Source organism: Peromyscus leucopus, chromosome 1, assembly GCF_004664715.2.
Source record: "Peromyscus leucopus breed LL Stock chromosome 1, UCI_PerLeu_2.1, whole genome shotgun sequence".
NCBI lineage: Eukaryota > Metazoa > Chordata > Mammalia > Rodentia > Cricetidae > Peromyscus > Peromyscus leucopus.
This window is the reverse complement of record NC_051063.1, coordinates 148,587,580-148,613,631: the sequence shown is the minus strand read 5'-3', so window position 1 is coordinate 148,613,631 and position 26,052 is coordinate 148,587,580. Positions and strand designations below refer to the sequence as shown.

Below are 26,052 nucleotides of genomic sequence, written 5' to 3'. Positions count from 1 at the left end.
ACAGCCTCCACAGAGCCAGAGGCCCCAGCTGAGACATAGCTGGATTCCCAAGATAATAAGTGTTTGATGTTTTAAGCCACTAAATTTGGGGGTAATTTTTATGCAATTATACTCAATAATAACGAGTGTGCTGTATTTTCAAAGTTGCACTGCATGATGGTTCGTACTGATATCTTTTGCCAGGACTTCGGGGCTCTTGCATTCATATTCTCTTGTTCCTGTGTCTCAGGTTCTGATTCTCAAAGTGATTATGCATTTGTCTTACTCTGCTAATCACACTCCAGTTCCAGAGATAACAGTATCGGTGTTGCCAAGGATTCAGGCTGGAGGCTCAGTTAGGATTTCTTGGCCTTCATTCTTGTCTTCGCAGCAAAGCCTAGCAGGATGGACCATCAAATGACCTCAAGTAGGAAAGGAACCCTGGGGAAGCTCTGGGGCCTCCAGTGCCTCTCTTTCCATGGCAGCCTATCCCAGACCAATACTGTGTCCTGCAGCAGCTATTTAAAATGCCTGGGATTCATGTTCAGTCTTTTGATTATGTCACAAATGAACATTTAGATTACATTTTTTTTTTTTTTTTTTTTTTTTTTGGTTTTTCAGGTTTCTCTGTGTAGCTTTGCACTTTCTGGAACTCACTTTGTAGACAGGCTGGCTCGAACTCAGAGATCACTGCTTCTGCTCCGGTGCTGGATTAAGGCGTGCCACCACCGGCTTTTTTTTTTTTTTCCCAAGACAGGGTTTCTCTGTGTAGCTTTGCACCTTTCCTGGAACTCACTTGGTAGCCCAGGCTGGCTCGAACTCACAGAGATCTGCTGCCTCTGCCTCCCAAGTGCTGGGATTAAAGGCGTGCGCCACCACCGCCTGGCCAAGATTACTTTTAATTCTTGGAAATAAGCTTTTGTCAGTATGACTATGGAAAGTACTTGCAGGGTCTAAAGTCAAACACACAACACAAGGGTTTTGTTGTGTGCAGAGGTGTCCAGTCCTGGATCCTTATCTCCTGTCTTCTCTATGGATACTTCTCCATATAGACAGTCATTTATAACGTTTAACATAGCCTTTTTTTAGATTTAAAATGCTCTCTTCTTTGTATAAACTTCTAAATGGACACATAAAACATAAAAGACCTTTTTAAGTTTTATATAGGATATTATGGGGGGGCATTATATGAAGTTTCTTTACCTACTTGGTTTATGTGATGGTTAATGTTTCATGTATATTTATTGTGAGCTTACCTTCCCCGGTTTAGGTAAGTGGGGGTGAATTTGGATTTCTTTTCTCCATCATGCCTTTTTTCTAAACACTCATCCTAGCCGTGTGCTCAGGAACTGCATGGTGTTAGTCACCTCCCAAGCCACTCCACAGGACTCCACTGTAGGATGGCTCCTGTTCGGCTGTGCGTGGGGACTTCCCAGGTTTTTGCCTTCACAAATAATGCCATAGAAAAATGCATCTTCCTGTCTGGCCAGTCTTTTCTTTTTTCTTTTCTTCTTTGTTCCTTCGTTCCTTTCTTTCTTTCTTTCCTTTCCTTTCCTTTTCTTTCCCTTTCTTCTCTTTTCTTTTCTTTTCTTTATCCTTCTTCTTGGAAGTCAGCCACCCAGATACACAAGCTAATGATTACAGTGTCCTCAGCAGTGCTGGGGATCGGGCTGGACTTGGCTTTGGCCTTTTCTTCTCTGCCACAGCTTCTCCTCCTGCACCCACCGACCCTTGTCATTCACTGTGTTCTAAAGCACCATACCGTGTCCCTCTCCATGATGGTCCTGCCCATGTCAGGCCTGAATTTACAGGTAGTGCCATCTATGAGCTGCACAGGGGCTTCTCAGTGGCCCAAGCTGCTGCAGAGTCGAGCCTTGCTCTTGCTGCTGTAGAGAGGGAAGCAGTGTAGACCCCGGAGCCTTTCCCGAGGGCCTGGAGGCCACTCCTTCCCCTCTTGAGGCCTTCTTTCCATGGGTTGGCCCTTCATGGACCTGGGTGGTTGCCCTGACATGTGGTCTGAAGACTCTCCTGAGAATGACGTATCAGATTTGTGGCCTTTCTGAGGCCGTGGAGACAGGTGTCCCTCGGCACCATAGTCCTCACAAGATCCGATGCCTATTCCTTCTCACTCCCTCCCACTGAATCCATCTGTCTGTCTTACATATCTGCAAACTAGCAATCCTATTCTCTCCTTGGAGCCAGATCCGGGGAATGGCTCACAGCCCGCACCTGCCCACGTTCCTCACCCCATGGGCTGGATCCCACCTGCTGTCCCTTGAAACTGCTCCAAGGTCACCGCTGGCTGCCTTGTCAGGGTGCCCAGTGCATGGGGGCCCCTTATAGACGGCCTCCTGGCAGCACGGTACAGATGGGCTCCTCTCTCTCTCTCTCTCTCTCTCTCTCTCTCTCTCTCTCTCTCTCTCTCTCTCTCTCTCTCTTTCTGCCCCTTCTTGTCATGATGCCTGGCAGAGCTGGTTCCCGGGGCCTCCCTCTGCCACCTTTCTCCCTGTCCTCTCCACGGTGACTCACCCATGCCTGCACCTCTCACAGCTCATTCTCAATCTGTTGTCTAACCTGGGCTGCCTTCTAAGCTGTTCTTGGAAGGTGCCCTGGCCCCTTTAGCTAAACTGGTCCAAAAGCCCCACCCCAAGGCCAATCTTTTCCCAAGAAACCCTTTATAGTGAGCAGAAGCTCCAACCATCTAGCCAAGGGCAGTCTTCCAATCCCCTCAACCTCACCTCACATTCAGCCCAAATTTTGGCTGACTTTCTCAGTCTCCATCATCCTCCTGGTCTATACCAGCATCCTTTCTTGCTGGCTTGGACCCCTGCAGTGGCCACTTAGCAGCTGTCCATTCTTCCTCTCTGTTTTATCTCTCTGGAGAAAGTGGTTTGGTTGGGCTTCTCTCCTGGCTGTTAGGCCAGGGTGACCATCTTTGGAAGGGCTCCAAAGTCCTCACATCTGGCCAGTGCTCTTTCTACACTCTGACTTATTCCAGCTGCTGGCTCATTCCTTGCACCAGGTCATCTGGACAGCCTTTAGTCTTTCTGAATTGCTTCTCTCTCTGCTACCCCAGGACCTTTGCACCAGCTCTTGCCTCAGCCTGGAAAGCTCTCTCCTCTGACTTGCTGATAGCGTCCAGTGTTACAGACTCCCACTCACTGGCAGCCCCGCCCAGGTTCCTCAAGAGGTCGAGCCTGCTCCTCTTCCTTTGGGGCCATACCCTCCCTTCCTGATGCTCCCCACAGCCCTTCAGGATGAGTTTATGTCGGCCTGTGCACTGGTGTCAGCCTCACCCTCCAGCCAGTGAGCCATGTTTTGTGACATCACAAGTCCTCACAGGCTGGATGCTGATTTGGGGAAAAGTCCTTTGACCTTGCTTCAATGGTCTTTCTCCTACAGTGGGATAATGAGGTTGATTTCATGGGATTGTGAAGGACGGATGGCCGCGACTCTGCTTTCACACAGGGCTGGTGAGTGAGACATGGCAGCTGCACCTGGGGCCTCCCAGCCGCACACAGTTCTGTCCGCCCGGTGCTGTGCTCCAGCCTCACAACTGTGCCCTCTGGCACCCAGGGAGAGGTGGGCAGTTTTGGAGCCGAGGAGAATAACGGAAACAGACGGCTGTCCAGCAGCCTCTGCCCACTCCTAACATGCAGGATTGTCCTCCCCAACTAACAGAGATGGGTGACCCCAGGTACAGCGCCACAAGACCCCAGCACTTCCCTGTCCACAGAGCTGGCAAGGAGCCTCAGGTCCAGGTCCAAGTGCGGACCCCAAGGTCACACATAGAGCACAAGGACTCTCCAGGGCAGGACAGCGGGCTCTCTAACCATGCTGCAAACACAGGCTACTTCAGGAAGGGAAGGAAGAACAGTGTCCCACACCCCTGTCAACTGCACACACAGGGGACATATGCTGTGTGAGTCAGAGGTACATCAGGAAGGGGCGCGTCGCCCTCTGGGGACTCAGGCTCACCTGTCTGTCAAACGTTTGGAGTTACTGTGCTCTCTGTCTCCCTCTGCTGGTGTCAGCCGAGCGTTGCTGCCGGAGTTCGGCAAAGGAAGAACAAGTGCCCTTCACACACCCGGGTCTGTGCCCTCCACTGCTCTCAGATCAGTGAGGAGCGAGAGTCCTGCCAACAGTCTCTTCAGGCGCGATGACTGAAAACAGGAACATGAGCGCCATGGAGGTCCAGAAAGCTGGCCATGTTGCCTGGGGAACTGATGGAAGGAGCCGCTAGACAGCAGCCTCCGAAAGTGGGAGTCAGAAGAGAGACCGGTCCCTGCCCCTCCCTCCCACAGGAGGAGGGGACACTTACCTGGCTGAGACCTTGGTATTGGCTGAGTCTCACCAAGGGTAGATAAAGTCCCTGCACCAGCTGCAGGACACAGTAGTGCCTCTCTTCTTTCACACGCATGCACGCACGCACACACGCACATACATACACACACATATTACTATTGCACTGGGCCCCACTTGGGGAATGCAGACCTATGAGCTGCCCCTTGGCCAGTGATACAGACATCTCCGACCCGTGCTTGCTGGAGAGAAAGAAGCCCCAGGTGGCCTATGGTGGACAAACTGAAGTCCTTCAGTCCGAAGCCCCAGAAGTCAGGGTTGCAGTGTCCAGGTTGTGATGTTGGGATGGTTCCTGTCCCTTGTGTTGCGTGGCTTCTGAACCCCGCCCCTCCCGTCCCCCCCACCTCCCCGGGTGGTACATCTGCACAAGGACCATCTCTGCCAATAGGCAGCTCCAGATCGAGTGCTATGGTGCTTTTCATAGAAAGAGGAGGCCTGATGAGGCCCTGACTTGGAGAGCTGCAGGGAGAGCTGGCTTGTCCTTGGGTGCGGGAGACCTAGCTTGAGAAAGCTAGTGTGGCTCTATGGCTTCCAGAGGGTACTTGGCCTGACTGGGGAGGAGTCTCCTGATTCCACTCTGCTCCACTGTGGCAGTCTTGCAGTCTGAGCATGCCTGTCCCAACCCTGGAGCTTGAGGAGTTCACTAGACCTGCCCAGGTGCTGGACGGGGCCCCGGCTTCATCCTCTGTTGTCTCAGCTGTACACTCAGAGCAGGTTCAGAGGCCCAGCAGCCCAGAGCTGAGAGCCACGGCCTTGATTCTTCTCTTTGGTTCTTTGATAATTTGATACAGGTATATAATTAACGCTGGTCATTTTCACACCCCTTTACCCCATCTCATCCTTCTTTTTCCTACGGAAACCTTCCCCCAATAAGTCCCCTCCTTTTCCGCCTCCCTGTTGATGTCTTTGTGGTGTTTGTCTTCATGGTGCGTGTGTGTGTGTGTGTGTGTGTGTGTGTGTGTGTGTGTGCGCACACATGCATGCATGTGCGCGCACACACATGTGAAAGAGAGGGGGCACTGTGTCTATGGGCAACTTCCGTGGCATAGGTGAGGGTTTCTTTACTAGAGCATGACAACTTGTCAGTGGTCACGTCACTGAAGAGAGTGACATGCCTCCCTGAGCCACCATTAGTAGATCTAGGGAGGAGAACCCTCGTGAGCCCCTCCCTCTCCATGATGAAGTGCTGAGAGACCCAATCTTCTGAGGCAGCCACAGCTGCTTTGTGTTCACGAGTCCCTTCCCGGAACGGCTCTGTCCTCATCGGGAGTTTCTCTGAGTATTGTGACCCCCCTGCTCCCTCTGTCCCCACTAAGGGTAAGGTAACTGGCTCCCAGAGCAGTGCTGGCTCCTGAACGCCATCTCCCCAGAACCCGGCACCTGGCCATCAGATGCCAGACTGGCTTCCCTCAGGTGCCAGCAATTCCCTCGGACTTCATAGCCATCTTCTTTCATCTGAGTTTGGGCTAAGATAATCACAGGCACTTTGCTGCTTTAATAATTTAAGGTGTCTTCTTCCACAGAGGCTTGCTCTCCATTCAGCGCCAAGAGCTCCTCATTGCTGGAAGCTCACACCCCCCCCCGCCCCCATTCCCAGGAGGAGCACGGGGCCAGTGTGCAAGGTCCAGACACAGCCTGTGCCACCCCTGGCAGCTGCTCGCTCTCCCTCTCACTCCCCCTCCGTGTGTGTGTGTGTGTGTGTGTGTGTGTGTGTGTGTGTGTGTCTATGTGTGTGTGTATGTGTGCATTTGGAGCACTGGTGGCCAGCACTGTGGGACAGGAGCCTGATGATCTAGGAGGGAAGTTCTAGGTGAGGGAAGCTCCACGAGAGTCCATGATGGCCTGACATCCACCAGAGAGCTTCAGCTGGATCGGTCTTTCTGACCTGAGCCATCACCGAGCTCGATGCTAGTGTGGGTGGCCGGAAGAAGTGTGGTAACAAAAGCATCACCCGAGCAGCAGGATGCAGCTGCACTGCCCATCAGCAAGGGGACAGTGACAGTGGGAAGAGCAACCTGTAATGTGACCATTTGCCAGGCATCTGGGTGCCTGCTGGATTGCCAGTTTGAACCCAGCAAGCCTGAGCTTATCAGCTGCAGATGGCAGAGCCCCCAGACAGCCCTGGAGCATGGCTCCTGCCCAAGGATCTCCAGGTAGAACTGTGTCAGCCAGGTCACATTGGCTGTCATGGTGAAGGGGGGGGGCAAGGGGTCACTGGACACATCTCCACCTCTGGACACAGGCTTGAGAAAGGACCACCTCCCTTCCCCTTTGAATCATCACATCTGCCTTCCAACTGTCCTTGGGTTCTACAGGGGGACAGGCTTCTTCCCTGAGGATGTGGAGTGGCCGGGGAGCTCAATGGCTTGGCACTGCTGTAAGGGCTGTGCCAGCAGACCGGAAGTCACCACCGGAGCTTCCATCTATGCAGGATGCTCAGGGAGGTCCTGACCGGCAGCTGGAGCAGCCTTGTAAGCCTACACCAGGTTGCCTGTCGGCTGACTGTAGTCCTACCTGATATTGTAAATAAACTTTAATAGGATACACCCTGCCCACTCCTTTCCATATTTCAGCTTTTGTATCTCAAGTGCAGAAGTCGGTCCTTGCCACAGACAGGACAAGCACAGAAATATTCACCATCTGCCCCTTACAGAGCACATTAGTAGACCCCTCACTAGAGCTGCAGTGCCCTGTTCAGGAGCCATGGGACACTAACCTGTGGCTTTCAATATTACAATTTATTGAAATTAGTCATTCCTCCTTTGATGTTTCTCAAGAACTGGTTCCCAGACCCCTTTGGAAGCCAGTCCACAGCTGCCTGCATCCCTTGGATAAAAATGTAATTTCCAGACCCTCCTTCATGCTCAAATGTATCTCTAGATGGCTTTAAAGTACCAGCTACAATAGAAGTGTCATGTGAACAACAGTTACACTGTAGTTTTTCAGGGAATAACCACGAGGGAAAAAGTCTGCACTTGCTCAGCATGGACACTACCATCTCAGGTCTCACTACACAGTGCATGATCTGAAAGATCCCAGATGTGGGTCACAGATACAGAGCATCAGTCGGCTGCACCTTCGGAAACAGTCGGTCTTTAGTGGAAGTGTTCAGAGCACCAGTGGCCATGGTCCTCCTTGCCTTGGACAGCAGAGGTGGAGCATTCCATCAGAGCTTCTGTTTTGCTGCCATAGTCTAGAGGCGGCAGATAGAATCAGGGCTGTGCTGCCCCGCCGAGGCCTGGGTTGGGTGGGATGAGAAGCTGCAGGCTGGCAGGAGCCCCACTGGAGAGGGGAGGAGACAAAGTCACGGAAGAATTCAGCATGGACCTTCACGGACCTCCATGAGAAGGTGGAAAGTGCTGCTGTGTTTGGGAGGACAGCGGGTGCGGGTCACCCTGGAGGCTGAGCTACCTTGGGAGATAGTCGCCTGGGTTCCAGGAGTACCCCTCATCACGCCGTTCATGCGGAGCTGTCCAGCAGTGTGTCAGTGGTGTGGCCTGGACTGGTTTCCCCTGAGCTGCAGATCGGCTACACAGCTCAGTCCTCCGGCTTCACCCTCCTGGTCCCTGTGTCCCTGGTGCTGGGCTGGGCGTCTAAGCCCTTGGATCCTGGTGGATCTCTTTTAGGAAGGCACTCACTCTCTCCCTCCTCAGTTCCAGGGCCCTGTGAGCCGGAAGACCTCATCGATGGCATCATCTTCGCAGCCAACTACCTGGGCTCCACGCAGCTGCTCTCTGAGCGTAACCCCTCTAAAAACATCCGAATGATGCAGGCTCAGGAGGCTGTGAGCAGGGTCAAGGTGGGGTGCTTCCGGGCCCTGAGGGCTACTGGAGTGGGTCCCTGGGGGGGAGCGCTGAAGTGGGGGAGTACAGTGGGGTTCAGGAGCTTTGCCCAGCACAGAGACCAGGCATGGCCCATCATCTCCAAAGAGACCTGTAGCCTGGCTGGTGAATGTTCAGCCGGGTACAGTCATCACTAGCTCCTTACACGTGGTCCATTCAGTCACTGGGAAACGATTTTTCAAAGAAAAGCCGACAGTTCCGAAGCATTCCCGTCTTTAAAGCATATTTGTTTGGAGCCTTAAATCCTGTCCCAACCGTGTATTTTTAGCTCCAAAGTGCTTCTAGAAGCAGGGGACATACATCAAGTGTCACTCAAATGTATGGCCTCAAGGAGAACTGGCGTCCTCAGAGCTCTGTAGGCTTTTTGGACTGTGGTGTTTCCGGTAGGTGATGATGGGCAGGGGGGCACATGAGACCATACCAGTAAAGCTAAGTAAGGTCAAGGGGAGGGAACAGGGCAATATGAGTTGGTGCCCCACCCTGCATGAGGTGGAGCCTGAATATACTGCCAGCCTGTGGGAATGAGGAACCATGTTACCCCTCACTGTCCTCACTACACACTAGCCTCCTTGGATGGAACAGAGGGCACCACGAGACCTTCTGTGCTGGCGAAGGCAAGGCAGAGCAGGCAGAGCCAGGGCTGAGCCCAGCCTGCTCCTGTCCTTAGACCAAAGCGCCGGGCCCTATGGCTCATGACCCACCGTGGCCCGTTTCCTGGTACCCAGTCCCATCCTCGGGTATATGGAGTGGCCGGCAGCCATTTCTACCCCTGGGGGTGCAAGCGTGAATGGTCTGTCTTTACTGTGTGTGCTCAGCACAGTGGTGATGGTCCATCGGCCCAGACTTGCAGAGTTTGAGTTCTTTCTATTAAGCACAAGGCTGCACTAACCTTGCCACAGCTTCCTTCCTGATTTTCTTTTCTCTTCCATGCTGCTCAGAGGATGCAGAAGGCTGCTAAGATCAAGAAAAAAGCGGTGTGTAGGACCTGTGTGGGCCTGAGACAGTGGTGTTTGCGTGTGTGCGTGCATGCATACACGCATGCGTACGTGTCTTACTCTATGCATGGGGACTTCTGGTAGGAATTCAAGCCGTACCACCACAGAGCTCGCAGGCTTTTCTTCCTTGTTAGGAGAATGCTGGGTTTGGGAATGAAGCCACACTTCATGCTTATTTTGTTGTCCCATGTTAATCAACTTTTCTTATCTACTGTCTCCCATGTCCTGGAGCATGGCTCATGTCTGCAGAACTCTGTTTTGCATGGACACTTCTAAACAGGACATTTGCTAGGACAATGTCCTAGTACTCGGCTTCCCACATATCGTTAACTACATTGTTCTGCTTCTTGGGCCCATTAGTTTTCACCCTCTAAACCGGGACAAAGAGTAGTTTGTCTTGGAACTGCCCTCTCTACCGGATGTGATTCAGTGGTAGGACACCTACCTATCGAGCAAAGGTCTTGGCATACACACACACACACACACACACACACACACACACACACACACACACACCTAAAAAAAGAAAAAGGAAGGAAAAGAAGAGGTTTTTAAGCCTGGGTAGACTTTCAGAAATTCGGTTGACAGTCATTGATTTGTTGACCTAGTCATTCCATAAATGCTGCTTACTTTCTACGTACTTAATCAAGACAGCAACAAACTCAGTGTGAGAGGGCATTGGGTAAGTCCATGGACATGCAGCACAGTAGCTTGTCATCTGTCCCCTTTTCTTTCCTTACATTTCAGCAACAAGAGATTTAGTTTCCCCTGTCCTCAAAGTGACAACATTTTCTGGTTCTGTGGCCAAAGGACCACACATGCTGGGCTCCCTTTCCCTACAGTGGAAGTCTGTCTACTGAACAATTAAGTCACAGTCTCTGCTCTGTTGTGACGGAGGACACCACCACAGGCCCCCAGTGACCACACCGAATTATTCTCCCCAGTGGGCAAAGCGGCAGGGTGGGGGTTCTTTCTCAGTGCCACTGTGAGGGAATGAGGGTCCTCACAGGCAATGTAAAACAACCAGAAGCTGTCCTTCTCAGGGGCAGGCCTTGAGTAGCTATTCAGCTTCAGAGCAGGGGGTTGAAACACAGCTCACAGACAGAGCTGCGTCCAGTGGGGGACACAAAGGAGGTGTGACAACTTCACCCTGCACCCGCATGGCACTGTCAGGCGGTGCCTGGCCCTGTCCTGCATCTCTCATGACCTTTGGAAGGGTGTTCACGTGATCATTTAAGGAAAAAGGAAGGGCTTGGGTCTGAACCGAACCTCTTTGAGGACAGTTTCCCCTCCCCCGTTTCCTAGAGTCTCCAGCCTCAAGAATGTACTTGGAGCGTGGTGACAGTCACCATCACGGCATCCAGCAGCAATTAGCCAAGGGGCCCTGCTTGCTGCCAGGGGGGCCCAGTAAGACCCCAGACACCTGATGTGGCAAAGAGGCCTCGTCTCCCTGTGTTCTGTGCCCTGAGAGCTCACACTCAAGAGGGGATTCCCCACCATGCATGCATGCAGGCTGCCAGCGGCTGCCCCATTTTGGATTAGTGTTTCCTTCCATGGCACCTCAGGGTCACTATAGTCAAGCATGAGGCAGTGAACTGTGGTCAACTTCCGGGTTGTGACAACATCTGTTGTTCTCTCTTAGAATTCTGAGGGCGATGCTCAGACACTGACGGAAGTAGACCTCTTCATCTCCACCCAGAGGATCAAGGTTTTAAATGCTGACACGCAGGTGAGCACTTGACAGACTGTTGTCCAGAATCATGATAGCCAGCGGCTGAGCCTGAGCCTCAGGAGGGCGGGCTTCTAGCTGTAGAAGAGCTATCCCCAGGAGGATTGTGCTTCTGTGCCCGGGTTCAAGGTCATTGTCGGGGAAGCAGGAAGGTGACACACTAGACCCGGTGATTCTCAACCTTCCAATGCTGTGACTCTTTAATACAGTTCCTCATGTTGTGGGGACCCCCAACCATAAAGTTATTTTCATTGTTAACTTCTTAACTGTAATTTTGCTGCTGTTATGAAGGGCGATGTAAATAGTTTTAGAGCTGGGAGTTCGTCAAGGGGTTGCGACCCACAGGTTGAGAAGCCCTGCACTAGACCCTCTGTGCCCTTGATCCCTAGCACCCTGAGCTCTTGGCAGAGGTTGACAGCCTTGCCCATGTTGTTTGCAACATAGAAAACACACAGCAGTGGTTTATAATGACACCATGATTTCTCCTGCCGACTCATGCTGCTCTATGAAATGGTCCTCCCCGTTTTCCCTGCTCACTTTCCTGCTAGACGCCGAGACCCTTGCTGTTCGTGGTGATATTTTGGTGCTCTCCCTCCAACGTTTGAGCCCTTTCTTACTTTCTGGGACCCTAAGTATTTGGCAATAACTTTGCACTTGGCCGTCCTCAGACCTGAGCCAGGCATCTTTCTCAGGGACCCGCAGTTTGTTTTAGTAGACGATGGCACGTATAAATGTGGGCCTGGCTGCTGGCTGTGCTTACTGGCGGGGCATTGCCCCCGAGCCCTGACAGTTCACGGAGCTAGAGTGTATGTGCTGCAAAAAGCTGCAAGTTCATCCTATCGAGACCCCTATTGGGATTGTAGCGCTCTCCTCCCCCGTCCATATACGCTCCCCTTTGTCTTGCACTGTGGTGGACCCTGGTTCCCAACATCAGAGTTTCTGCCATTTAGTTAACTTTTCATTGCCCTGGGGGAAAATGCCTGAGCCAATCAGCATCAAAGAAGAAAGGTTTGTTTGGCTCACTGTTGGGGCAGTGATAGTCTACAGCAGTTGTTCTCACACCTGTGGGTTGCGACCCCTGGGTGTCACATATTGACTATCCTGCATATTGAATATTTACATAACAATTCATAATAGTAGCAAAATCACAGTTATGCAGACACCATGAAATATCTTTATGGTTGGGGTCACCACAACATGAGGAATGGTATCAAAGGGTCACAGCATTAGGAAGGCTGAGAGCTGCTGGTCTACAGCCTGCTGGCGCCACTGCTTACACACTGATGGTGAGGGAGCCATCATAGTGGAAGCACATGGGGGAGGAAGTTGTTTATCTCCTGGTGACTTTCAGGAGAAGAGAGAGGAAACGGTGGCCCGAGGTTCTAATAAACCCCAGGATGTGCCGCCACTGACGTGGCTTTATTCCCCCAGGCCCAGCCTCCTGAAGGGTCTGCCACTTCTCAGCAGCCCCACAGGTAGGGAGGGCCTTTGGGGACATCCCAGATGCAGCCACAGCTGTCAGCAAGGGGAAGGGTGTCTGGGCGGAGTGCCGAAGAATCCCTGCTGCATCTTCAGAGTCTGTCTCCAGGGACTCCTCAGCTCCCCGGGCAGTGAATGCAGCTGCTAGTGTATCTGCCAGGAAGGTGTCTCAGCACCCAAGGTCCTGTCTGGGGGATTGGTCACATAGGGACTCTCTCCCTGCTGTGTAACAAGACTGCAGGACTCCGGAAAGAATGGAGGTGTCCCACGTAGGCTCTGCCGTCCACACAAACAGTCCAGGCAATGGGGGTCATGCTCGGCAGGTAGCGTGGTGGCAGCTGTTCTGAAATATACTTCCCGTGTGCCGCGGAGGGTGGGCCTTGTAGACAAGCCTCTCTTGGGAACTACCATTTAGCCTACTGAGGTGGTCATTTGTCTCCAACCCCTGTCCCTGGCTGAGGCCATCAATAGCTAAAGAGCTCGTTCCGAGTCACCGTTTAGAATGAGCTGGAGAGGAGGCGGCAGTGGGAGGCTGGTTTGAATGGGAAATTGAAACACTGGCAGATGGCTGGAGGGGTGGTAACAGGTGAGAGAGCAGAGGCTGAAGCGGCCCGGCATGGCCAGGGAGAGTGAGGGCACTACACTGGCAGCTTCTGTCTGAGGAGTCACAGCTGGGGAGTGGTTCGGGAGCTTTCGCCAGCGGCCAGTGTCTCAGATGCCTGTGTCTCAGTGCTGAAGACTCATCCCCCACCTTCCCCGTGCTGGTTTCCCACCCCTGTGCTGTGGATGATGAGCCCCCTCATAACCTTGACAGAAAGCAGACCACTGCCTAGAGGTGCGTGCAACGCACACCACGAGAGAAAGAATCCGTGCAGAAGAAAAGAGCTCCAGAGGTCAGAGCCTCAGAAACACCCGGTTTCCCTTTGTGACGGGAGAACAAAGGCACAAAAGACCAACTGATTAGTTTCTCAGAGCCTTTGTGTGCAGCCTTGTTAGGAGATGGGGTCCTGGGCAAGATGCCCAAGGAGATTCCTACCAAATGACAAAAGACATCAAGAGTAATGGACCTGGCTAGGGACCACGGTGGAGACTCACCGACCACAGGCAAGCTCACTGGCTACTTCCTCTCCTGACTTGTGACAAACTCATCATTGGCCTTGACCCAGAAAAGCTGGGAGGGTATGGAGTCTGCCTGTGTGGAGGTGTACACAGCACAAGGGATGTGCTTCAGCACAAGGTGTGCTCCGTCTCCAAGGCTGAATAGCCCCACCCCAGCATCACACAGGCCACTTTCTCCAGGACCATCATGAAACACTGTTAACTAGAGCTGTGGTTCTCAACAAGGGCCACTGCAACACCCCCCACCCTTCCTCTAGGATATCTGGCAATGACCAGAGATATTTTTGGTTTTGGTATCCAGTGGGTAGAGGCCAGGGATGCTACTGCCATCCTCCAGTGTACAGGACAGCCCTGCTTTCTAGAGTGATCTGGCCCCAAATGGTAGGAGGGCCAAGGTTGCAAAACACCAGGTTAGACGGATTGTTAGTGGCGAATAGTCTCTGTGCTCCCTGACGTGGCCTGTCCTCCTCCCGACAGGAAACCATGATGGACCATGCCTTGCGCACCATCTCCTACATTGCAGACATCGGGAACATCGTGGTTCTGATGGCCAGACGCCGCATGCCCCGGTCAGCCTCTCAGGACTGCATTGAGACCACGCCTGGGGCCCAGGAGGGGAAGAAGCAGTACAAGATGATTTGTCACGTGTTCGAGTCAGAGGATGTAAGTGAAGGCTAGGTGTGGGGTGCGGGGAGTTGGCCGCTCTCCCAACAGCCAGCAAGCCACTCGGCTCCAGGGTCCACCCGTGAGAGGACTCAGCACCTTTTCTCACACTTGCATCTGTGAATAAACAGGTTGACTTCACTTCATAGAACAGGTGCTTCCTGTAGTTGGAAGTTTCTCCGGTTCCGCCCGGCTCTGTGGTCCAGTGTTTCTCCAGTCCTGCAGCTGCTTATAAAATAATCGCTCAGAGGCTTATATTAATTACCAACTGTATGGCCTATGGCAGGCTTCTTGCTAGCTAGCTCTTTCATTTTAAATTATCCCATTTCTATTTATCTACGTATCGCCACGTGTTTAGACTTTACCTGCATCCCATTACATGTTCCTTGGACAGCGGTTTGGTGTCCCCCTCCCCCTCTCCTCCCTCCTTTCATTATCTCTTTTGGATTTTCCCGCCTGGCTCTATCATGCCCTGCCATAGGCCAATGCAGCTTTATTTACTAACCAGTGGGAACAGCATCTATTCACAGCGTACAGAAAGACACCCCACTGCAGCTTCCAGATCTGTTAAATACATAACAACTATCCAACCAAAGAAATCGTTCTATAGAGCCTCTCACTTTGAGAATTCATCTTGGCCTATCTTTTCTGTTATGAAAATGCACATACTTAACCTGCCAAGGATGCGCAGGAGAAGGTGTCTTCACCAAGGCTAGGGAAGCTCCGCTTTGCTGTGTCGTTTTACCATGTAACAACTTAAAACAGTTTTTGAAGTTTTCAACACCATCCTTTAGAGATCCTGGGGTGGCAGAAGCCTGTACTCCTAGCTCCTCTGAAGCTGAGGCAGTGGGATCACGTGTGTCAGTCAGAACTGCCTACAAAGCAAAAACAAACCCAAATAACGGAGAACCAGAGGTGACCTTGAGAGGGGGCGGGGCACCAGTGTCTTGATGTCCTTGGCCGTCTAGGAAGGCTGAAGTTGGGCTGTTATCTTTTCTCTGTTGACCTTCTGGGAAGAGGCTATTCCAAGCTTTTGTCAGTGGCGACAATATTGTGGCAGCACCCATCTCCCAAGGGGCTGAGACATGCTTGTTCACAGGAGGGCTCACAAGCATCCCTGGGTCCGTGTAGGGTCCATATAGTTCGTGATTTGAAACATAGCATACAATCATTATCTGAAAACAAGGAGGTTCAGACCAGTGTGTGAGGACTGTTATCTTTTTCCTACGTCACCAATTGAAAGTGCTTTGAAGTAGTGGGAGTTTTCTAATAGAGGCCAGTATTTCTGTGCTCACCTGCTAGTGCACAGGTATACACTTTCCACCATTGCATGGGGATCTGTGGACAGATGGACAGGCATGTTAGTGTGCTTGGGGGTTGGGGATGTCTTAGAGAGCCGGTGTGGTAGATGTCATGTGATGATTAGTGCGAGCAATAGACAGCAGGCATTGGGGCTCATGTGCAGACCACAGAGGAGCAGGACTACGAGGGGCCCAGCACAGCTGCTGCAGACATCTTTCAGTAGGGGTTGAGGTAGGAGCTGCTTTGGTGACCATTAGCTGCCATCCGCTGGGCAGGAGACGGAGCTGGGAGCACAGTGAAGGAAGGGCTCAAATAATACTTGAAAGAGTGAGAGAAAAAAACTGCTCTGACAATGTCAGGCACCCCAGAGCAGCTGCTCAGAGAAAGGATGTGATGGTACACCTGTCCGGGTGGGCTGCTGAGTCCTGGCTGCCCTTCTGTAAGGTAGAACTCAGTGCTCTGGGGCTAAGGCAAAGGTAAACACTACCGTGGAGATGACGGAGCCAGGAAGAGTAATGCTGGGCACGCGGCCTCCTCCTGACTTCTGTGGGACCTTGAGCCCACCTGTAGGAGGCCACCAGGCACTGAGACCCTTGTACCTAGCCCTCAGGTCAGCTGGGGCCTTACAGCAGCAGCATATACCCACAGGCCTGGCTGTGAACTGGAGTAATCAGGAAGCCCTGCCGGAAGGGCTGGAGTAGGGTCTCCGCTAGTGAGCCTCCAGGGTTGGCTCCTGTCCAGGCAGGAGGGAAACCAGGGCACAAGGGGAAGGGGTAGGGTGGGGAGGCAGCAGGGAAGGTGGGGGACAGCAGGCAGTGCGGACTCCGAGGGTCCGTGGATTGTTCTTGAAAAGCGCGCAATCATTTCAAGATGCGAGGCTGACTTAAGTCTCCCAGGCGTTCCCATGGGGTAGGAAGAAGGGGCATAATCTAGCAGGAAGAGTGGTTTGGAGGATGGGTGGTGCATCTCAGAAGAACCTAGGACAGTGGGCAGTCTGGAGCTTTAGTGGTAAAGACGTCTGATGCCGTCAGTCCGTCCTTCCCAGGTGGAGACGTAAGGGTTTGGTGGCGGGACCACTGAGATGCCAGTTAGACAGGGCAGCCCCTCCAATCTGTGACTCTTCTCCTTTGTGGGTCCCACAGACCCCGCTTTGCTGATTTACCTTCAAGACGCACATCTGCTCCTGCACCAGCTCCTTTCTTATCCAGGCCAGCAGCGCCACCTAGCGGTTTCTGGGCTGCCATAGCCACCCACTGCTAATAGGCTGACATGGGAACAAGAACATTGTGGTATCCTTCCTCTAAGCTGTTCAGGGCCCGATTTGGGCATGCAGTTCAACCTAGAAATCTGCATATTTAAAGCAAGGCCCCGCATGCTGAGGCTATGATCCAGCCTAGCTTGATTTTTAGATATGCTTATTCATTTGGAAGCACTTAAATCATGTTTTGTGCAAAGGGAGAAAAGAATTGAAACCAGACCCCCCTGTTCTCAGCTCATACTGAACCAAGGTTTTCGGGGTTACCCTGTAGAGGCCTTTCAATGGCAGGTGTGGGGGAGGAGGACCCTAGGGAGGACTTGGGCTGGGTGGAGCTCACACAGCAAGGGGACTGGTCGGGGAGGGGGATGTTGGTTTTGCCATGCACTGAGATGTTCCCAAAAGTTCCATGCTTTCCCTCATGCACAGCTTGGGGGATGCCTGTGTGGTCCAGGAGATGGCCTCCTTGGAGCCTGCCTCCCAGTGTCCTGTTGGTACCACAGGCAGGAAGACTGTCTGTCATCAGTGTCTAGGCTTCCATCGGTTTCTTTCTGGGGACAGAGAAAGAAGTGACCTTCTCAATGATATGGAGTCTGCCTCTTGTGGCCCTCAGCTTGGCACACCCCTCCAGACCAGAGCAATGTGGCACACACACCAGCCTCTACCTATTTGGGCTTTGTAGTTATGGAGAGGTAGAATGGACAGCTAACCGTGTAAGCATCACTCTGGGGGGTGGTGGGTAGGGTAGGACCTCAATTCTACTTTTAGAATAAAATAGGTAAAATCAAAATAAATTACAGTTCCTAATTAAAGCCATCGTTTGAAATTTAGCAAATACTTCTACTTTGTCACTTTCTGTGATTTTTTACAAAAGCCTTTTTTCGTCCCAGCGTCTGGACATGAAGTAACACAGACAGCAGAGAGGTTCATCATGGCGGCCTGAGGTGGGATGTGAGTGGCAGACAGTTTTCACCAGCCTAGAGCCCAGAGTCACTCCCTTCATCTTTGAAGCCCAAGCAAGGGCTCCTTCGAGGGCTCATGGGCACCTAGTGGAGCCTGTGTATCCATGCTTTGGTCTAGCAGGTCTGCTCCCCTCCCACAGGCCCAGCTGATAGCCCAGTCTATAGGGCAGGCCTTCAGTGTGGCCTACCAGGAGTTCCTGAGGGCCAATGGCATCAACCCTGAAGACCTGAGCCAGAAGGAATACAGCGACATCATAAATACCCAGGAGATGTACAATGATGACCTCATCCACTTCTCCAACTCGGAGAACTGCAAGGAGGTGAGCCATATCAGCTGGGGCCCCCAAAGCTCATTCTCCTAGACCCTGCTCTCCGAGCTGAGCTCCTTCAGAGATGGGCCAGGCAGTCTGGGTGTGGGGCTGTCTCAATGCCTCCTCAGCTCAGCTCACCAGACAAGGATGGGATGAAGGCTTTGGTCCTCACACTCACCAGAGTGTCAGAATGTGTCTTGCTACTACTGCCTTGGAGCTGTGCACGTAGGTGTGAGATGAGATGCTTGCAGCAGAGACAAAGATTCCACTCAGTCTTAATGGCCCTGAAAATGTGCCTTTTAATGTTACCACTCAGCCTAGCACTAGGAGATATTTCTGAAAAGCTCGCAGCAGGCATCTTTAAAATAGGGAGCTTGGGTGAGTTGTCAGGGAAGTTGTAAAATGGCTGACGGCAGAGGCCCTAGCAGATCTCAGAGGCCTTCCTTGGGGGGCTTGGGAATGAATGAGTCTACTCTTTGGGAATTAGTGAGGGGAAGATTTTTGTGTGTTTGTTGGAGGAGTGAGTGAATGAACGATCTTGGATCCTTGTAGAGTGCGTGCCCAATTCTGGCTTCTTGAATGTGTGGCAAATAGTTTGCTGAGAGAGACATCATTAAAACAAAGAACAGGACTTTCAAGAAGGAGGTAAAGGCTAGGCCTTGGGATAGGCACTAGAGGGCATTCCTCTAGCTCAGAGGGTTTGGTGGATGGAAGAGCTTCAGGGCTCAGGAGCCAAGCTTGCATCCTGGGATCCCTGCTGAGTATGCAAGAGAGGGACTCTGTTCTTCTCAATTCCCAGAATGCTCCTGCATCCTGGATAGTGTTGGAACTGGTGCAGGGTGAGTCCAGAGGAAAGGTAGTTCTCTTAGCCCTAGACTTTTCCTGGCTGAAAAAAACTGGCCTTTGCCTGAGGGCAGGACAGGATCCATGGGACCAAGGCTAGTGTCGTCTTTCCCTGGGCTTGGCTACAAGTGTGCCCTCCCACACTGCCCCCTTCTCTTGCAGCTGCAGCTAGAGAAGCACAAGGGTGAGATTTTGGGTGTGGTGGTCGTGGAATCAGGCTGGGGCTCCATCCTGCCCACCGTGATCCTGGCGAATATGATGAATGGCGGCCCTGCAGCTCGTTCAGGGAAGCTGAGCATTGGGGACCAGATCATGTCCATCAATGGCACCAGCCTGGTGGGGCTGCCCCTTGCTACCTGCCAGGGCATCATCAAGGTGGGTATTCTCGGATCCCGTGCTGGTAGTCTCCTCAGCCCCACCCCACTTGACCTATGACCCTCACTTGACACGGAAGCCCAGAGAGACCCAGTGATGGGTCCATGACAGTCAGCTGACTCCATGATTAGCACATACCTGAAGTCAGAGGAAAAACCCAGGCTTCCCCAGCACAGAAAAAGGAAGGTGTTATCTCACTCCAGACAAGGTGCTGAGGACCTGTGTAAGTAGGGTGTTGACTCAGCCTGCTGTGCCTGGAGTATTCCCAGGTTAGCCCTGCAGGAGGCACTTCTGGAAGCTATCTCAGTCATGGCAGCCTGGAAGGTGGGTTGTCTTAAGTGGACAGGGTACTGTTGTTCTTTCTGATCCCCTGACCTGTGAGCTTGGGGCTTTGGTGCTGAGGCAGAGGGAGCACAAGTAGGTGGGGGTCAGGTCTTCATATGCCCAGTTCAACATGCAAACTGGTAGGTACTGGTTTTGTAGTGGTGCTGTAAGCCATGTCCCCACCACCACCACCACCACCCCTGCCCTTCATAATCATGGAACTAGGATGAGCCTCTATCCTTTCAACATGAGGGATTTTTCCAAGACCAAAATGTGACATGAAGGGGCTTTGTGAGCCCACCTAGAGAAGCCTCTGCCCAATGGGACAGATACATACAGGCCCAGCCTGGCTTTTGCGGGGCTACACGTTCTGGGAGGCCTGTATGGATGTCCATCTCTGGGTACATTTATATTGTAGCCATGAAAGGCCAAGCCACTCTAGCCTGGGATGCTGGGACAGACCTGTCCTCTCTAGACCCTCTGGCTCCTCTTGGCTACTAGCTAGGCTGTCCTGATGCAGCTCCTGAGCCGCCAGCACCTGCTCAGGTTCTCAGTGAGCTGGCACGTTCCTCTTAAGAGTTCATCTATGGAGGGTGTTTGCCTACATAGCGATGGCTTCACAGCCCTTCAGAAGAGCACGTTCTTTTGTAAAAGCCCGGCGACAGCCCTTCCCATGCCCCCGGAGCGTGACCCTGGTATTCAGTCCCTCTGTGCCTCTTGCTGTGTCCCTGAGAAAGCCAGGACCCAGCTAGTGACTTGTCCCATGCTCTGCAGGGCCTGAAGAACCAAACACAGGTAAAGCTCAACATTGTCAGCTGTCCGCCAGTCACCACGGTCCTCATCAAGCGTCCAGACCTCAAGTACCAGTTGGGCTTCAGCGTGCAGAATGGAATCGTGAGTCTGTCCCCACACTCCTTGCCCAGGCTACGCATTCCATGTGTAGGGACTGGCACAGAAAGCTGGGGTACCGTTCTGTCTAGAGAGAGCTGAGCAGACCAGCTCTAGGGAGAGCATCCAGCCCGGACAGATCTGGATGGAGCATGCTGGCCAAGGCAGACAGGGAGAGCCAGTGTGTGGTCCTGGGATCCCTCAAACCCAGGCCAGTGTTCCCTTGAGGATTATTTTCATCACATGCTGACTTGTAAGGAGGCATGGCAAGCCTTGCTGCTGTTGTAGCCTGGACACACACAGCATCACACTGTACTCAACAAACACATCTTTCTTGGTTTCATTCATTCACTTCATTTGCTTATCCATTCAGCAGACACATGTGAAACCCCTGTCCCTGGCAGGCTTTATGGCAGGCACTAAGAAGACAGGAGGTCTTCCTGGAGGAAGGGACGCTGGGCCAAGCATCTACCTGCTTCCCGAGCATAAGTTCTTCTCTTACCTTAACTGACTTGTTTGGCCAGCGTGAACTCAGGCTCCTTGGTTTACCTCCTGCAAAGGTCCTGAAGGGCAGAGCTACTACCACTAAATAAATACAGAAGGGGCCACTTCCCTGATTGCCTAAACCAGCTCAGAGTGCCACAGGGCGAGGAGGAGAGCGTTTGTAAGGAAGAGGAGGGGATGAGAGGATCTCCAACGGCCCTGAAGAGAAACTACTAGGACAGCGTTCTAGAAAGACAACGATCAATGAGACAAATTGTCTTCACTGTGTCCTGTAGGGTCACAGAGCCTGGGTAATGTCATAGGCCTGGAGTCCGGGTCCCTTTCTGTTTAGATCACGCAGTGGGCCAGCAAGGCTGACTGGAGAGGACTTGAGCCTGTGGGGACTGAATTAAGATGAGTGAGGAGAGAAGGGAGCCCCTGTGGGTGAGCCGGTGGGATATGAGACCCTTCCTCAGAGGCCAGAGCAGAGGGCAAGGCGTGTGTGGCGGGGGAGAGGGGGGGGTGCTGGAGATTACCAACAGATCTGCAACATCCTCCTCACAGAGGCCTGTAGGACGGTGGACAGCCTGTTGAGGGCAGTGAGGTGGGTGGTAGAAGTCTGGGGGTGCAGAGCTCAGAAGTCTGGCTCTGAGGGGTTTGGAAGTCGATGGAACAAATGCATAATTTTAAATACAAAATTGTTAGTCTCCAAAGGTCATGGGGCATGCAGGAGGGGGTTTTGAAGTGGGGTCAGACCTTGCTCAGGATCTGAATTAGTGGTGATGATGAGGACCCAGATAATCGAGTCTGTGAAGCCCTGGGTTGTCCATGAGACACCCAAGCCCTGCCTGCCACTGAGAATCCCCATTGTCCCTCTGATCTCAGTTTTCCTGGCTGAGAAAGGAGCCACACTTCATAAAGGCCCTGCTTAGGCTGTGAGAGGGTCTTGGGGTGTCTGTGGAGGGCATGTGTAGATTTGGGGACACCTGGGACTGGTACAGGAGGACTGATGTGTTTGTATCTAGGACTTAGGATTTCAATAGCCTGGAAGGTCCCAGGTACTTGCTTCCGCCCCCACCAGTGGCCGGCAGCCAGTCTCTCCTGCTCAGCAGCCTCCTCCCCCTTTCTGCTCCATGACTTAGTTTCCCCTGAGCCTCCTGGAGAAGCTTGCCCACCTCAGAGCTGGGTTTGCATAAGCACTTGCTCCGTTTTCAGCCTCATCACACCCCAGGCACAACACATTAGTTTGCAGACAGGCCCCAGATGACCCAATTAAGGCTGTTTCCACATGGATCCTCCTTTCTCTTCCCACACTATCTCCCAAGGACTCAAGAAGTCTCCAGCTTGGAGACTCCCTAAAGTGCATCCTGCGCAGTTAGAGCATGCAGTGGGAGCCTCATTTTGGAAGACCAACAGCACTAAGTACCTGACAACTCCCCCAATGCCTCTTGCACCCCTTTGCTGCCCCCATATTCCCAGTGTCTTGTACTCCACAGCCTGCGTCCCCCTCCCTACAGACACCTTACTAAGACACAAGCCTCACTCTCGCCCCTCTTTCCCCTCTTTGTCCTCTTTCTCTAATTTCCAAAAGTCAGAGGCCACAAGGAGTGTAATCAAAATAGCATCTTCAGAAGTGCGAAGTGCGCCCTGTCTTCAGGCCACCCTGAATCACCTTGCTCAGGGTATTCAAATAACCAGTTGCTTTCATCACACGATATCCTGACTCCCTTTGGGGAAAGACTCAAATCAAAGCTCCATGCTTGCCTACAGCAGGTAGGCAGTCTGGCAAGGCGAGCCCGGTGGGGCAGAGCTGGCCCCAGCTCCCCGGGCAGGGGTGACCTGAGGCCGAGGCTGCCCCTCCTGCTTTGACACCTCTGCTGGAGTGCCCGGGCATGGCGATCGGGCTCTCAGTCCTGGTAGCCCGACCCGGGCAGTGTCCCTGGGCTGAGACGTCATCCTTTCATATCCCAGTCAGGACGGGAAGGATCCTGAGTGCTGAAAGGGTCACACTGTGGGTGTCAACACCAGACTCCCCACTCGCCCTGCTATGGTGTTTGGAAACAAGTAAAACCCACAAAAGCAATGGCCATCTGAGGCACGGGGCTGCCAGAGCCAGCTTGTGTCAGAGGCAGTGGTCATGTGGGCAACGAGAGGGAGGGGGGTGGGCTGTGGAGGTGGCCAAGAAGGGTTGGAAGAGGAAGCCCCACACCTAGTGCTCCGATGCGAGGTGAGCCATTATCGGACACTGCGCACATTTCTGAGTGGGGCTGGGGGCTCAGCTCGGGGTCCCAAGGACAGTCCCTAATAAGGCAAGACTTCCAGTAAGTGAAGAGCACAGCCACACTTTCCTGTTTCCCTACCACCACCACCCACACCCATGTCTCCTACAGGCAACTGACCTTTGATCTTTTAGGGTGCTTGACCCCGAGGCATGTAGTCTGAGGACCCGTAAAGTACCATAAAACCATGAGACATTAGCTGGACTTGTGAGTGTCCTCAGACCAAGGAAGGACGGTCCACTGAAGCTTTCAAATGACACTTGGGCCCTAGGGCACCGGGGCCAGGCTGCCTGGGCTCCCTAACTTGCCAGGCTGATATTGCTGCATCTGGACCAGTCTTCTGACGTCACACCCAGCCAGTGAGGTGTGACCCTGGCTGGCCATGCTGGAAAAACACTGGGGAGATGGGGTCTCTAGATTATCTGTGTTCATATATATGATCCTATATACAATCAGTTCTGTGTATATATATATATATATATATATAAGTATGTAATCTAGTAAGTACTAATATGTATGCATGTATTAGCGTGGCTTACAGGCTATAGTCTGACTATTCCAACAATGGCTGCCTCTCAATGGAAAGTCTAAGAATCCAGTAGGGGTTCAGTCCACGAGGCTGATATCTCGGTCTTCAGTCTATGCCAGAATCCCGGAATCATGAAGAAGTAGGCTCCAATGCTAGTGAAGGAATGGACTTGCCAGGGAGAGCCAGGGCAAGCAGGCAAAGAGCAAGCTTTCTTCCTCCATGTCCTTATATAGGCTGCCAGCAGAAGGCATGCCTCAGGTTTAAGGTGGGTCTTCCCACCTCAAAAGATCCAGATGTAGGGTGGGTCTTCCCACTTCAAGGGATCCAGTCAAGAAAAATCCCTTGCGGGTGTACCCAGCCACTTAGGTTTTAGTTCATTCCAGACATAGTCAAGTTGGCACCCAAGAATAGCCACGGCAGGAGGTGTGGGCACTGCCCCAGCATGGCTGGGTGCATAGTAGGTGCTCCTGCTCACTCGTGCAGGCCAGGTGTCTGAGGTGGGGTGATGGGGTGATTGAGAGAGACCCCTAGGTCTGAGTGCAGCTGCTCTCCGGTGGCTCCTCCTCCAGGCTGTCCCCTTTTGCCTGGCTAATTAACACCATGCTTCCTAGGACGCAGCTGGAGGGAGGTGGGTGACTTCCTTCCCTGTGTGTGACATCTTCCTCTCCTCTCCATGGCTTCTCTGGTTTTTAATAGGTTTTGTGAGTGAGTGGATACAATGCCACTTCCCTAAACTCCATTTGTTCCTGGAGTTTATCACTTCACTCTCAGAGGTGGGGAAGGGAGGGACTGACTGTCTTCCTCAGAAAGAACACCAGGGTTGGCTGACGGAGAGATGCTCGCTGTAGACAGCAGCAGGAGGAAGGCAGTGTGACACCCACACTGTGGTGCTGGCTCTTCTTTTGCAAACCGCACCCTAACTCACAGATGTCCTTGCTCATGAGTCAGAGAGTGAAATGTCGGGTTCCTCTCTGCAAGAGTAGTTCCTCTTCCCGCAATCTTTGGGACATGGTGGAGCATCTTCAGGCTGTGGCGGGAATGTGTGTGCTGACTTCACCTGTCCCCATAGATCTGCAGCCTCATGAGAGGGGGCATTGCAGAGCGAGGTGGTGTCCGCGTCGGCCACCGTATCATCGAGATCAACGGACAGAGTGTGGTAGCCACAGCCCATGAGAAGATAGTCCAGGCTCTGTCTAACTCCGTGGGAGAGGTAAGATTGCTGACCTGCACCCCAAATCCATCATGTTCATGATGGAGTCCAGCATGTCTGGGCTCCTGTGTTCTCTGCCTAACAACCAACCCTGTGGTCCATATGATGTGCTTGGAAAAGGCCAGTGGTCCCTCTGAGAAGGGGCCCTTTTCAGGACAGCCTGAGCCTGAGTCCTTGGACTCACCTCCACAGGCTGGCTCATGCTCCGCTTTAACGTCTGTGACCCAACTTCCCTCCAGGGGCCACTGGATGTCAGCTGAGAAGCAGGCTGTGTCCCCTCCTCAGTGTCCATGAATAGGATGAGCAATGCGAGGTAGTGCTCTCCGACTCTGGTACCTCGGGCAGAGGTCACTGGGCGGAGTCACCAGACACAGTTCCCAGCACCATTTCTGAACAGAATCCTGCAAACCTAGCCCCCTAGGCCAAGCGGCTCTGGTCACCTCATAGCTCCTGTGCCATTGCTGCCCATCTGTGCCCAGGTCAGGCTGCTTTTCCTCTCCTGTTTCACTAGTTTGTAACCATCCCCTAGTTCAGCTCTTCTTGGGTCATCTCCATGGTAGCAAGAGAATGGCCAAGAGGGTCCCAGTGGAGGGGTACAGCTGCTCTCAAGGAGTTCATAGGTGAGCATCGCACGCAGTGCATGGTGTGGAGCAGGCTCGATTGGGTGATGCCACAGTACACAGAAAGGAGACTTACCCAGTGTGGGTGAGGCTTGTGATATGAAGGTGTGTGTGTGTGTGTGTGTGTGTGTGTGTGTGTGTGTGTGTGTGTGTATGGGAGAGGAGTCATGAGCATGTGTAGTGGAGAGGGGTTGAGGTGAGGGTATGGGTGTATGGATGTTAGTGTTTGTAAGGTTTGGGTAAGAGTGTTTTGTATGGATGTATATGACTATGTCTGTGTGAGTAGGTATGAGTGTGGGTGCTAGTGAGTATACGGGTATCGGTACAAATGCATGTGAGTTTGTGGTGTGAAAGTGTGTTTTGATGTGTTCATGGATGTACATCAGAATAGGTGTGCTAAAAGTGAGGTGTTTGTATTAGTATTTATGTAATGAGTGATTGAATCTGTGAGTTTGTGGGAAAAGTGTGTGTATTTGTGACCTGTGCATGTAGAGATAGATGAC

At 52.6% G+C, this 26,052-nt stretch overlaps 1 protein-coding gene across 4 annotated transcripts in view; it reads left to right on the top strand.

The window, feature by feature from the left end:
- Apba2 (amyloid beta precursor protein binding family A member 2) overlaps positions 1–26,052 on the top strand; it is a 232,879-nt gene that overhangs the window by 203,672 nt on the left and 3,155 nt on the right. For 3 of the 4 annotated variants that reach the window (XM_028872834.2, XM_028872835.2, XM_028872837.2), the window contains exons 7-14: positions 7,995–8,140; positions 9,122–9,157; positions 10,821–10,907; positions 13,983–14,168; positions 17,828–18,007; positions 19,004–19,216; positions 20,315–20,434; positions 24,789–24,929. In XM_028872834.2, the coding sequence (XP_028728667.1) occupies positions 7,995–8,140; positions 9,122–9,157; positions 10,821–10,907; positions 13,983–14,168; positions 17,828–18,007; positions 19,004–19,216; positions 20,315–20,434; positions 24,789–24,929 (1,109 nt within the window). The remainder of the gene's footprint in view (positions 1–7,994; positions 8,141–9,121; positions 9,158–10,820; positions 10,908–13,982; positions 14,169–17,827; positions 18,008–19,003; positions 19,217–20,314; positions 20,435–24,788; positions 24,930–26,052) is intronic. The other variant, XM_028872838.2, reaches the window with a different exon arrangement.